Source organism: Dromiciops gliroides, chromosome 5 (genome assembly GCF_019393635.1).
Source record: "Dromiciops gliroides isolate mDroGli1 chromosome 5, mDroGli1.pri, whole genome shotgun sequence".
Taxonomy (NCBI): Eukaryota; Metazoa; Chordata; class Mammalia; order Microbiotheria; family Microbiotheriidae; genus Dromiciops; species Dromiciops gliroides.
Window position 1 is genome coordinate 45,346,536 of NC_057865.1, and position 14,573 is coordinate 45,361,108.

A 14,573-nucleotide genomic window follows, 5' to 3' on the forward strand; every position below is an offset into this window, starting at 1 on the left:
AAGGGGGGAGGAAGAGAGAGAAAGAGAAAGGGAGAGGGAGAAAGAAAGGGGGAAGAAAGAGAGAGAGAGAGAGAGAGAGAAAGAGAAAGAGAGAGAGAGAGAGAGAGAAGGGAAGAGAAGCAAGAGAAAGTTAATGTATGTGTGAAAATTGAGATAAATTAAGAAACCTCCATTTAAACAACTGCATTTGAAAACATAAAGATACAATGCCTCTAAGAGATGAATACACACATGCATGTGCATGCATATGTGCATGTAAATATTACAACACATGTTAGTATCTGAGCTCATATAAATATACATATAAAATATATGTAACATATGCTGTGTGTATATTATACATATATCTATGATTATAGGATTTTGAGGTAGATTAGACCTGAGAGAAAACCTAATCTGATCCATTCCCTGATATACAAATGAACATAATGAATGAGTCCCAGAAAGAAGACTCACTCAAGATTAAACAGGAAGTTGGTAGTAGTAGGGCTAGCCAGGTCTTTTGTCTCCAAATCCAGTGTTCTTTATTTAGACTCTGCCCCCTCCTCCCCAGAGGATCATAAACAGGAAGAGACTTAAAAAGCCATGTAGTCCAACCTCTACAAACCTACTGACATATATATGTATGTATATATACAGGTATGTATATATGCATGTATACATATGTATGCATGCATACATACATGCACATATATATTAATTTATAGTTCATTTATATTATATAAATAATATAGTTATTTATAGAAATCGAGAAAGATTTCTATAATACTCAAACGGTGGCCCATAGGTGGCTATCCCAGCTGCTCATCAGGCCAGCCTCACCTGCTCAAGAAGAGACTGAACTGGGAGGCCCACAAGCCCTTGGCATTTTAACCTGGAGCCCTGGCCCCTCACAGTCAAGCAGGTAGTTTCTCTAAAGGCGCCAATGCAATGAGACATGGTGACGGGCAAAGTGGCCAAAAGCACAAGGTAAATGAAAGTCTCACCTGTTGTAGCAGTGTGGACAAAAATTGGAGCTTTAAACAGACATCTAAAGCCTCTCTCTTTTCCTAGGTGAGCAGTTAAATAGAAATTCAGGAAAGAGATATTAATTCCTAGATAGGAAATAAGCCTATTGAGACAAATATAGATGATAATATAAAAAGATAAAGAGAAAAATGTAAAGTATTCCATTCTACTATTTTTTTTCCTGAGATTAAACTGTTCACTAGGGTCATGAAATTACAGGGAATTTTGGACCCCCAGTGAAGGCTAAATTAGGTCCCTTTGTGAAGGGCTAGAATATTTTAGGAGAATGTGATACACCAGAATAATAACTGATTTTGAATATGGCTACTCCTAAAAATTAGATATGATAGATGCTGGCAATTGTTGAATGGAAATAGAAAAGATTATACATATTTCTAAGCTGTACGTTGTATTATTACAAAAACTTATGTTTTGGGACATAGAAGTCTAAGAAACAAATGTACAAAAGCAGAAATATTATACATATCCTTAATTGATAACAATTCAATAAAATTATATTAAAGGACCATTTAAAAAAGCATAAAAAATCAACTAGACATTAAATAACTTAATTTTAAAGATTTTATGAGTGAAAAACATGTTGTAGAAATGATAGATAAAATTTCAACATCCAAAATTTTGGGAAGGTACCCAAAATAGTCCTTGGGGAAAAATTTTAAACATTAAACATTTTTGTTAACAAAAAGGAAAACAATAGATCGATGAATAGAAAATGTTACTAATATATTAAAAAACCGACAAAAATTAAAAAACCAGTTAAAAAATAAAATAGAAAATTTGGAAATTAAGGTAGAAATTAACAAAATTGAAAACAAAAAAAATCTTCACTAAATAAATAAAAATAGGAGCTTTAAAAAATACCAATAAAATTAATCATTAGTTACTTGAACTTTTAAAAAAGAGGAAAACCAGATTGCAAGAAGAAAAGATGAGAATTTACAGCAAACTAAGAAGAAATAAAGGATATTATTAGAAACAATTTTGTCTATCTGTAAGTAAAATTAACAACTTAAATGAAACAACGATTTATAAAAAATGTAAAATAACCAAATCAACAAAGCAAGAAATCAAAAGTTTAAACAAGCCAATTTTTGAGGAAGAAATCAAGCTATAAATGAATTTCCAATGGGTATAAAATGCCTCCAGAACCAGATGGATTCATGAATGAATTTTACCAAACATTCAAGGAAACAATTCCAATATTACATAAATTGTTTGCAAAAACAGCAAAAAAAGTACCCTACTAAATTCCTTCCATGACACAAATATGGTCCTGATACATAAACCATGGAGAAACAAAACAGAAAAAAAGGAAACTATGGACCAATATCCCTAGTTACATAGATGCAAAAATTCTAAATAAAATATTATCCAAGAGGCTAAAACAACATATCACGAAGATTATAGATTATGGTCAGTTTGAATGAAGAAACTCAAACCAATTCTTAGATTTTACCTCACATCAATACTAAGAATATAAGGTTGCTTTAGTTTTTTTTTTTTTTTTTAGTGAGGCAATTGGGGTTAAGTGACTTGCCCAGCGTCACACAGCTAGTAAGTGTTAAGTGTCTGAGGTCGGATTTGAACTCAGGTACTCCTGATTCCAGGGCCGGTACTCTATCCACTGCGCCACCTAGCTGCCCTGCTTTAGTTTTAAGAAAACCATAAACTGAATTACTCATAGTAATAACAAAATCAACAAAAATGAGATGATTAAGGGGCAGTTAGGTGGCACAGCGGATAAAGCACCGGCCCTGGATTCAGAAGGACCTGAGTTTAAATCCAGCTTCAAAAACTTGACACTTACTAGCTGTGTGACCCTGGGCAAGTCACTTAACCCTCATTGCCTGGCCCCCTCCCAAAAAAAACCCCACAACTATGCAATAAGGAGGAGGGAGGATGAAAAAAGAAGGTAAAGAAGAAGAGAAGGAGAAAGCAAACTTACTTCTGAGTATAGCAATAAGCTACAAAAAAGAAACATAGGGAATATTATAGGTAAAGAAGAAACAAGATGGTCACTTTTTGCATATGATATACTTAAAGAACCTTACAGGTTCACCTAAAAATTAATGAAACAATTAACAACTCCATCAAACTTGCAGCGTATAAAATAAAATTCATGAAAACTATCAGCATTTCTATATACTACCAATAAAATCCTGCAGGAAGAGATGGAAAAATTCCATTTAAAATAGTTACAAAGTGAATAAAATAATTGGGGGTTTTCCTATACATGAATTATATAAAACTCTTTAAAGAAATAAAGACACTAACTTTAACCTTAACCCTAAAGAATTAAAAAATAGTAATTGCTTATGGGTAGAATGAAACAAAATAGTAAAAATTAGGGTACTATCTAAATTAATTTACATACTCAATGCTGAACCAAACTACCAAAGGATTACTTTATAGAACTAGAAAACAACCACCACCAAAATTCCAATGGGAGAAAATAGGTTAAGAATCTCAAGCAATAAGGGGCAGCTAGGTGGCACAGTGGATAAAGCACTGGGCCTGGATTCAGGAGGATCTGAGTTCAAATCCAGCCCCAGACACTTGACACTTACTAGCTGTGTGACCCTGGGCAAGTCACTTAACCCTCATCCCTCATTGCCCTCCCCCCCCCCTCCAAAGAATCTCAAGCAATATAATGAAAAGAAATAGGAATGAAGGGCCTTTGTAGTGCTGCATCTCAAAATATACCATGAAGCAGTAATTTCTAAAACCAGTTGGTACTAGTTTAAAAAATAGAGAGACTGAGCAGTAGAAAAGATTAGGCATAAAACATGCAGAAGCAAATGTATCTAGTACCGTAATATTTGATAAACACAAAGACCCTAGCTACTTGCCTAAGGACTCACTATTTGACAAAAGCTTCTGGGGGAGTTATACAGTAATAAGGAAGAAATTAGATTTAGACAAATGGCTCACACTGTAATCAAAGATAACCTCCAAATGGTATGTGACCTAGATGTAAAAGGTCAAATCATACACAAATAAGAGAAAGATAGAGTAAATCACCTAACAGCTGTAAGGATAGGAGAAAAGTTTCTGATGAAGGAGGGAGTAGAAAGGATCACAGAAGACAAAATAGATAATTTTGATTACATAAAATTTTAAAAAGTGTTTTTGTACAAACAAATCTGATAAAGGTACGATTAAAAGGGAAATAATGGAGAAAAAGCTTCGCAGCACGTTTCTCTGTAAAATTCTCATTTCTAAGATATATAAGAACTGATTCAAATTTCTAAGAAAAATAAAAACAGCTCCCTAATTGGGTGTTATTTGTCCTTCATTCTCAAAGAGGATCATGGCATTGGGAGGTGATGTCATGACTTGCAGTGAACTAAATTTAAGTGAGGGAAGACTCTGCAAAGTCACCAACCTCCCTCTCCTCCAGAGCCACATGGATCCAGTGGCAAGATATGCATCAGGATGACTGGAGCTGGCCCCGGATGTTTGAGGCAATTGGGCTTAAGTGACTTGCCCAAGGTCACACAGCTAGTGTCAAGTACCTGAGGCCAGGGCCAGTGCTCTATCCACTGTACCACCTAGCTGCCCCTCCCTAATTGATAGACACTCCAAAGAGATGAGCAGGAAGTTCTCAAGGTAAGAAACCCAGGTTTTCTCTAGCCACATGAAAAAACACTCCATATCCTTACTAAATGAAGAAACTAAAATCAATCCAATTCTTAGATTTTACCTCCCATCAATCAGAGTGGCAAAGATGACAAAGAATGTTGAAGGGGCTGTGGGAAAAGAGGCTTAGGAATGTACCTATGAATGGGCATGACCATAATTTGAAATTATACACACAAAATTACTAAACATCATATGCCCTTTGACTCAGCAATACTACTACTAGTCCTATACTCAAAAGAGATCAAAAAGAGGAAAAGGTCCTCTTCTTGTGGGAGCAAAAACAGGACATTGAGGGGATACCCACCCATCAGTTAAAGAATAGTGGGGTAATTTGTGGTATTTGGATGTGATGGAGTACTAATGTACTATAAGAAATAAGCAAAGAGATGATTTTAAAAAGACATGGAAAAACATACATGCAGAGTGAATTAAGTGGAACCTGAAGAACAATTTATACTATTAACATCAATACTATAAAAAAGAACAATTTTGAAGAGTTGTATAAACTTAGGATGGCAAATGAGCAGAAGCAGAGGAACAAGTTATGCTGAAAGAAAAATATAAAAACAAACAACTTTGAAAACTGTCAAGAACTATGATGAGTACAATGGCCATTCGTAATTCCAGAGGACAGATAATGAAATGCACTATTTATGACAGAGGGGTGATGAGTTTAGGGTGTCAAATGAGATCGTATAGTTCCTTTCTCTCTCTCTCTCTCTCTCTCTCTCTCTCTCTCTCTCTCTCTCTCTCTCTCTCTCCATATATATGTATATTTGTATACAGCCAGGAAAGTAATTTGTCTTGCTTTACAAATTTGTTACAAGAAATTTGTTTTTCCTTCCAATAGAGTGTAAGGGTCAGAGGAAGAGATAATTAAAAGTAATAAAGATGTGGGGAAGGTACTGTAGATGCGGAAATGATGTTGCATGTATTTTAATTGTTTTACTTTGTTACAAGTGACTTCATGAAGAGGAGTAGTCTTGTAAACGCTTGTAATGTAAGGACAAAACCCTTCAATAAAACTTAAAAAAATATTGATGCTACTGGTATTCTAAAATAAATATTTTTGCCTCCACCTTAAATTTGAGAACCCTAAGACTTTGAGTTTCTATAGCTAATGTTAAATAAACACTTCTGTGACACTGGCATAGCCCCGAGGTATTCTTAACCTTAGGCATATGGTTGGAATAATTTATACATTGGACTGGCTATTAGGAAATTAATTAATTGTGACCTTCTTTGTGAAGGATAATCACTTTTTTAGCTTAAGGAAGATCTGTCTTCCCAAGAACCTTGAACATCTTGGAAGTGTGGGTACACATTCATTTCACTATAATTCACCTGTTAAATACAAGTCTAATACTTCAGAGCTGATCTAGCGGCAAAGATGGAAATAAAAGAAAAGTCAATTTAAACAAACAGATGGTTTCAGTCAAAAATCGAAAGGTAGACAAGGCACTAACGGTGGACTTTGCTGATAAATTCAAAAAAGGCAGCCTGGAGGAGTGGAAAGAATGCTGGATATGCTGATGGGATCACCTGGTTTTGAATTCTTCCTCAGACAAGTCACCTAATCTTTCTGAGTGTCAGTTTCCTTCCCCGTGGAACGGGGACAATAGTGATGCTTGTGGTATTTACCTTATAGGAATATTGTGAAAATCAAATGATAAATCAACACCTTGAGGGTCCATGAACCCCAGGTTAAGAAATACTGGGCTAGGGAGCTAATGTAGTGATGGACACAGATTCAAGTATTCATACATGGGTATTTGTTTTTGACAGATGCCTGCATTTAATAATTAATTTTTCATGGTATTTAAAAATTTATTTGGCATTTTTCATATATTAGCTCAATTGAGTATTATACAAACCCAGTGAGCTAAAGAGGACTCCCCACTCTAGATTTTTTTTTTTCTCTGAAATGACTGTCCATTTAAACTATATGTATCCAGGCAGCTAGGTGGCACAGTGGATAGAGTACCAGCCCTGGATTCAGGAGTACCTGAGTTCAAATCCGGCCTCAGACACTTAACACTTACTAGCTGTGTGACCCTGGGCAAGTCACTTAACCCCAATTGCCTCACTAAAATAATAATAATAATAATAAAAAACTCAACTATATGTATCTTACATGTACATTTTTATATAAAAGTTGTCTTCTCCACTAAAATGCAAGAACCCTGAGGGCAGGGACTATTTTTGCTTTTCTTTGTATTCCCAGCACTTAGCACAGTGCCCATACATATTAAGTGCTTAATAAATGCAAGGTGGTCGATCATTTTACAGATGAGATGAGGAAGCTGAGGCTCACAGGAGTTGCGACTCATCAGTTCCTGAACACCTAATATCAGAAACATAATTTGAATCCAGGTCTTCCTGACTGCAAAATCTAGCAATCCATCCATTAGGCTGCTTGCATTTATTCCCAATCCAATTGCTCAAGTTTAGTTGCTGGCCATTTTGTATTCCTTATGAACCTTCTTTGAATGTTCAGTGGGTTTCTGGAGAATTCCTTTGCATCTTAGTTTGCATCTGGCAGTGAGGATGGGTGGACCAAGGCAGTGATACAGGATACAAGATGCTTTCTCCACTCTACCCTGATTGGTATGCTGACATACCATGTTTGGTGATAGATAGATTGAAATTACAAGGACATGTAAAACCATGGCTATCTCATTCCTAAAGTGTAAGTGGAGGAATATGTCACCAATATTTCTGCTGGGTGATGCATCTTTCTCGCATTTGTCAAAGTTTAGAGGAAGAGTGAGAAGTAGAAATCTTATGCAGATGCTTGAAACAACTCAGCAAAGAGGCCTATTGGAGCTTGAATCATTTGGCTAATTGTGTTCATTCTCTACATCACCTGCCACTTGTGGAGAGACACAGCTTTTATGAAATGGTTACTCTCAGTGGGGCATAAGAAGCTTATAAACATGGACCAAATATATTTAATTTGTGTCAAAATCAGCTGGTAATGAATTTTCCTTAGGAGAAACTGAAGTAGGCAACTTAGGGGAAATAGGTAAAAGGAAAAATTGAAATAATTTATAATTTCATTAGAAACATCTTTAAAAACATTAATGGTGAATTAATGGCATTAACACAGATATATACCTTTCAATTCAATTTGATAAACATTTATTAAGCGCCTACTATGTGCCAGGCACTGCTTAGTGCTGGGGATAAAAATAAGGAAGACAGCCGCTGCCCTCAAGAAACTTAGAATCTAATGGGGGAAGAAACCACACAAAAGGGGATAAAGCCCTGGCTCTGGATTCAGGAGGACCTAAGTTCAAATCCAGCCTCAGACACTTGACATAACTAGCTGTGTGACCCTGGGCAAGTCACTTAACCCTCATTGCCCCACAAAACAACAACAACAACAACAAAACCCCCACAAAAAAGAAAAAAGAGAAAAAAAAAGGAGGCTGAAAAATGGGGAAGAACAGTCACCAAGGGAATGGGGATATGGTGATCCGTGGAGTCAAAGACAAGCAGAGCTGCTGATGGAAAAATAGCAGGTTGTGAGCCTCTATAAAGGAAGACTTTGGGAGAAGTTTAATGCTCCATCCTGCAGCCCTCCAGTCAGAGGCAGCTGAGGGTGATCCCATTGGCATGTGCAGCATTCCTTCCACTCCTCCAGGCTGCCGTTCTTGAACTTATAGACACACAAGGCACGTTAGTGCCTTGTCTACCTTTCAATTGTTGACTGAAACCATCTGTTTGTTTAAGTTGACTTTTCTTCATCTATTTCTATCATTGTTGCAAGTCAGCTGTGAAGTATTAGACTTATATTTTACATGTGTCATGACTCAAAAGCAGGAGTGAATGGAAAATAGAGACCTCAAATCCAAAGGAAGGAGGGAAGGAGAGAGGGAGGAAATAGTTACTTATCCAGTGCCTACCATATGACAGGCACTGTGATCAGCACTTTACAAATTTTATCTTATTTGATTCTCACAACAACCCTAGGAAGTAGATGTTACTACTACCCCCATTTTAAAGTTAAGGAAACTAAAGCGTGTGTGTGTGTGTGTGGGGGGGGGGTCAAGTGACTTACCCAAGGTCAGACAGCTAGTATTTGAAGCTGAATTTGAACTTAGGTCTTCCTGACTTTAGGCACAGTGCTCCATCCACCTAGCTGCCTTGGGGCAGTTTATAACTTGTTACCTCTCACAGCACACTTTTCAGCTGTTCTGCCCTGACCCACCCTATCCCCCATTATTGTTTTCAGAATTCATGAAGTTCTAAAAGTAATTCCCAGATTCTGTCTAGCCATGTATAAATGATCTCTAAGGACTCAAATGCCTTCCAATATAATCTACTTTTTTACTTTTCTCTTTGCCTTTGCCTCCCTTTCTTGAAAAGTGAAGCTTAATGTTTTATTTCCTAAAGTTCGGCCATCTGCTGCCTCTGCTACCTGTTATGTTAATTTCATGACCACCAGAAGCTCCAATAGACAGGACGTCATAGCCACAGTCTCATTTTCAGCCCTATGGAATTTTAATTATCAATCCAATTCAAAGAAACATTTATTAAGGGCCAATTATGCACGAGGCACTGGGCTCCAAGGTGGGAGTACAAGCATGAAAAAAAAACATTTTAAAAGTTTTGCACCAAAGGAACATGGGATAAGGAGGGGGAAAAGATGAAGAGGAAGAAGAGAAGAATATATAAATAATTAAAACTCAAAGTAAAGTGTGATAGAGACAAAGAAAAAAAAACATCCTAAACTCCTTGGATGTTTTTTTTTTTTGCCTCCATCACAGTGGAAAGAGTGCTGGCTCTGGGGTCAGAAGTCTGGGGTTCAAATCCCACCCGTGCACAATTTATTTAATCTCCTTGTCCTTCAGCTTCCTCACCTGTAAAATGGGGGTGGGTGAGTTGGACTAGATGATTTCTAGGTCCCTTCCAGCACTAGATTTGCCATCCTGTGATCCTTGTCTCTCTCCTCTCCCATGAGTCCTGTACACAACTGCAGGAGAGATTTTCCTAAAGAGAAGATGGGACTGCATTGCTCCCTGTTGTTTATAGGATAAAAGAAAAACAGCCTACCATTGAAGGACTGTCAGTTTTTCTCTTTCCAACCTCATTCTGCGGTCCTCCCTTTCGTGAACTACTCCATGTTCCTGTCAAATTTGTTTACTAGCTATCTATTGCCTGAACTTGACATTCACTCTTTCTTTCTTTCTTTCTTTCTTTCTTTCTTTCTTTCTTTCTTTCTTTCTTTCTTTCTTTCTTTCTTTCTTTCTTTCTTTCTTTCTTTCTTTCTTTCTTTCTTTCTTTCTTTCTTTCTTTCTTTCTTTCTTCCTTCCTTCCTTCCTTCCTTCCTTCCTTCCTTCCTTCCTTCCTTCCTTCCTTCCTTCCTTTCTTTCTATCTGTCTGTCTTTCTGTCTTTCTGTCTTTCTTTTTCTCTCTTCATCTATCTATCTATCTACTTATTTATTTATGGATTGATTGATGGATTGGCGGGACAATGAAAATTAAGTGACTTGCCCTGGGTCACACTCAGCTAGTAAGTGTCAAAGTGTCTGAGGCCGGATTTGAACTCAGGTCCTACTGAATCCAGGGCCAGTGCTTTGTCCACTGTGCCACCTAGTTGCTCCCCTTGACATTCACTCTTTATCCTCAAAGCATTTGCACAAGCAATTCCCCATATTTGAAATATACTTTCTCTTCCAATCCACTTCTCGGCATCCTTGTATCTTTTAAGACTTAAATTCTATTCCATGAAGCCTTTCTGAATCCTTTTGGTTACGAGTCCCCTTTTCCTCTTCAAAATACCATCCAATTGCTCCTCTGTGGACATATTGTATCTGCCATAGAATATAAGCTCCTTGAGGGCAAATACTATTTTTATTTTTTGCCTCTGTATCCCCCTTCCCTAGCATAGTATCTGGTACATAGCAGGCACTTCCTATATGTTTACTGAATTAAATTTTATAAACACTATTTGTATATTATATACACACATACACATATAATTATATATATATATATATATTTTTTTTTTTGGTGAGACAATTGGGGTTAAGTGACTTGCCCAAGGTCACACAGCTAGTAAGTGTCAAGTGTCTGAGGCTGGATTTGAACTCAGGTCCTCCTGGCTCCAGGGCCAGTGCTCTATCCACTGCACCACCTAGCTACCACTATAATTATATTTTAGTGGCATTTTTAAGTCTACAAATTGCTTTTCTAATTTTACAGATGAGAAACCTGAGGCTCCAAAAAATTAAATGGCTGCCCATCATCCCCCAGTCTGTGGTCATGGCGTTTATTTCTGCCTCCTCACAGTGTGATGTCTGGTGCCTCCCAAGTGCCCACTGGGTACAGAATAACAGGCTTGGCACTGCCTGATTACAGTTGTTGGATTTCGAGAAATACTAAAGCATGAATGGATGGATGGATGGGTGGATGAGTGGGTGGGTGGATGGATGGATGGATGGGTGGATGAGCAGATGAGTGGGTGGGTGGATGGTTGGATGGATGAGTGGATGGATGGGTGTATGGGTGTATGGGTGTATGGATGGATGGGATGCATTTCTTAAAGTGCCTACATTGTGTCAGGCACCTGCTAAGTGCTGGGGACACATAGATAAGCAAGACAGTCCCTGGCCTCAAGGTCAGGACATTTCATTAGGGTAAAACAATACATGTAGGTGAACAGCAGCCTGGGGAATTGTGTGTGGGTCTGGGAAATCATGGGGATTGTGTGTAAAACACCAGGGTAGGAGATTGATATACCCTTTCCAGAAGCAGTGGTAGAATTTACGTGATTACTATTTTAGAACAAAAGGTGGAAGGCAGAGGGACAGAAGAAGAGGGATAATAAGAAGCTGATAGCTGGGTAGGATATGAAGAATGATCTGGTCTAGTGGTACAAGGGCAGAGAATATAGCAAGAAGGGGGCTGGGGTGACTGGGAAGATGGGATGTGAACAAGACTGCTTTCCTTGCTCCCCAGCAGTGTGGACTACAGAGAAACAGAGTTTGGATACAACTCTTAAATTTGAAATCCCTGGAAGTCCTATCTGGGGTTCTTTCTTTCCCTATGTCATATCCTGATTGGGAGAAGGAAGCCCAATGGTGGGGAGGGTGGAGCAGAGATTTTAGGATCATATATTTAAGCAAGAGGAGTCCTTAGAGATCATTTATATATGGCTAGACAGGGTCTGGGAGTTACTTTTAGAACTTCATGAATGGGCAGCTAGGTGTTACAGTGGATAAAACACCATTCTTGGATTCAGGAGGATTTGAGTTCAAATCCAGCCTCAGACACTTGACATTTACTAGCTGTGTGACCCTGGGCAAGTCACTTAACCCTCATTGCCCTGAAAAAACCAAACCAAACCAAACTTCATGAATTCTGAAAACACAACAATGGGGACTAGGGTGGACCAGGACAGAACAGCTGGAAACAGCAGATTATAAACTACCCCAAGGCAGCTAGGTGGAGGGAGCACTATGCCTAAAGTCAGGAAGATCTAAGTTAAAATTCAGCTTCAGATACTAGCTGTATCACCTTGGGTAAGTCACTTGACCTCTGCTTATTTTAGTTTCCTTAACTTTAAAATGGGGGTAATAATAACATCTATTTTGGGGGGGTGGGGCAATGAGGGTTAAGTAACTTTCCTAGAGTCACACAGCTAGTAAGTGTCAAGTGTCTAGGGCAGATTTGAACTCAGGTCCTCCTGAATCCAGGGCTGGTGCTTTATCCACTGTGCCACCTAGCTGGCTCCAATAATAATATCTATTTCCTAGGGTTGTTGTGAGAATCAAATGAGATAAAATTTGTAAAGTACCTTGCACATGGTAGGCACTGGATAAGTAACTATTTCCTCCCTCCCTCCTTCCTTCCTTTGGATTTGAGACCTCTATTTTCCATTCTCTCCTGCTTTTGATTCATGACACAGTTAAGGGCACACTTCTTCCTTTTATTTGGTTGATCGATTAGTTCAACCTTTCCCTCTCTACCCTGAATTTTATAGATGAGGAAACTGAGGTGCAGAGAGGTTGACTTTCTCAAGGTCACACTGGTAGTTGGTAACAGAAATGGCACTTGGAATTGGGTGTCCTGACTCCAAAGCCAGTGCTCTTATCCCAGCCCCCACAGGATGGATCAGGGAATGGTTTCAGCAGGTGTGACCCCGGGGAGGAGACAGTTGGGGAGGGAGGGGGTGTTGTCTCTGTCCATGGTCTCATTGGTGCTGAGTGCCTTTTTATAGCCTCAGAGATCATTAGACAGTAAGTCAGCGAAGATGCCCTTAGACAACCTCCAGCAATGCGATGCAGTGTTCCCAGATTCAGCTGGCACTTAGCAGTTCCAGCTGCAGTGGCCAGGCTTGGAGGCTGGGCAGCCATCCTCCCCAGCCTAAAACCAAACCAAACCAAACAAACCCCTCATGCTGCCCCATCTGCTGGGCGATGGGGCAGAACGGCCAACAACGACGGAGCTTCTGAGTGTTACTGGTGGAAACCAATGAAGACAACAGCTCACTTGATGCACCAAGATTGGCACTGAGCAGCCAAATTAGCCAAAAGTGACGAGGCTCTCTTGGCTGATGTCCACAAAGAGGAAATTGCCACTCTTGTTTAATTACTTTACTGGATTCAGAGCTGGAAGAGACCTTAGAGATAATCTAGTTCAACTCTTCCCAAGTGGGGCCCAGGAAGTGAAACAACTGGTGCAAAGTCACCCAGATTGTAAATGGGGCACAGAGGTAGAGGTGATACATGACAGAGCTGGGGTGACATCAAATCCAGGTTTTTGTGTATCACTTGGATTACACACACACACAGGCTGGGCTATATACATGGGCAGAGTCTGGAAGCAACAGGGATGACCGAGTGTAGGGCATAATGGAGCAAGTAGGAATTGTGGCCCCACCAGAAGCAGGTTGAGGGACCAGATAGCCACAAATATGCCATACTTTCTTGGACATTCAAAGGCACTCTCCTCACTTTAATTGGGTTGGTTGAATAGTAACTGAGTGAGCTTAGATAATTGTTGGGCCACCAGGTAGTACAGTGAATAGAAGGCTATACTTGGAGTCAAGAAGGAAGGAAGGAAAGAAAGGAGGAAATCATGGAGGAAAGGAGGGAGGGAGAGAAGGACAGAAGGGAGGGAAGGATAGAAGTGAAGGAAGAGAGGAAGGAAGAAGGGGAGGAAGGGAGGAAGGTGAAAGAGAAGGGAGAAAGGAACAAGGAAAGAAAGGGAGAAGGAAAAGGAAGCAGGGAAGGAAAGAAAGAAGGAAGGGAGAAGGGGAGGGAAAGAGGCAAAGAAAGAAGGAAAGGGAAAGGATGAGAATAAAGGAAGGAAGGGAAAAAGGAAAAATGGGCATTTATTAAGTGCCTACTATGTGCCAGTTATTGTGCTAAATGCTTTTACAACTATTATCTCATTTAATCCTCACAACAATACCGAGAAGTAAGTGCTATTATTTTCCACCTCTGGTGGTTAGGTAAGTGGAGAGAAGGGGATGCATATCAGAGATATTGTGAAGGTAGTAACAACATGACTTGGTGACAGATTGGATATGTGAGTGTGTGAGAGGGAAGAGTTAAGGATTATACTCTGGTTTTGAGCCTGGGTGACTGGGAGGACTGTAGTGCCCCAAACAGTAATTGGGGAATTAGAAAGAGGGGAGTGGCTTGGGGAGAAAGATAATCAGTTCTTTTTTAGACAAATTGAGCTTGAGATGTCTATGGGATGTTCAGTTCAAGATGTCCAATTATTGTGACTCACGACTAGAGGTCAAAAGAGGAGAAAAGCCTGGATAAAAAGATCCAAGAATCGTTGGCATAGGGACGGTATTTAGATCTGTGGATTTAATGAGATCACCAAGGGAGACAGTCTAGAGGGAGAAGAGGGTCAAAGATGGAACCTTGGGAGACACCCAG

At 39.1% G+C, this 14,573-nt stretch overlaps 1 protein-coding gene across 2 annotated transcripts in view; it reads right to left on the reverse strand.

Annotated features, from left to right (window-relative positions):
• Window positions 1–14,573, reverse strand: part of LOC122729861 (myosin VIIA and Rab interacting protein) — a 441,763-nt gene that overhangs the window by 29,024 nt on the left and 398,166 nt on the right. Inside the window, exon 12 of one of the 2 annotated variants that reach the window (XM_043968958.1) lies at window positions 987–1,049. The exons of the other annotated variant lie outside the window; for it this stretch is intronic. Within the exon in view, the coding sequence (XP_043824893.1) occupies window positions 987–1,049 (63 nt within the window). The remainder of the gene's footprint in view (window positions 1–986; window positions 1,050–14,573) is intronic. 2 annotated transcript variants of the gene reach the window in all.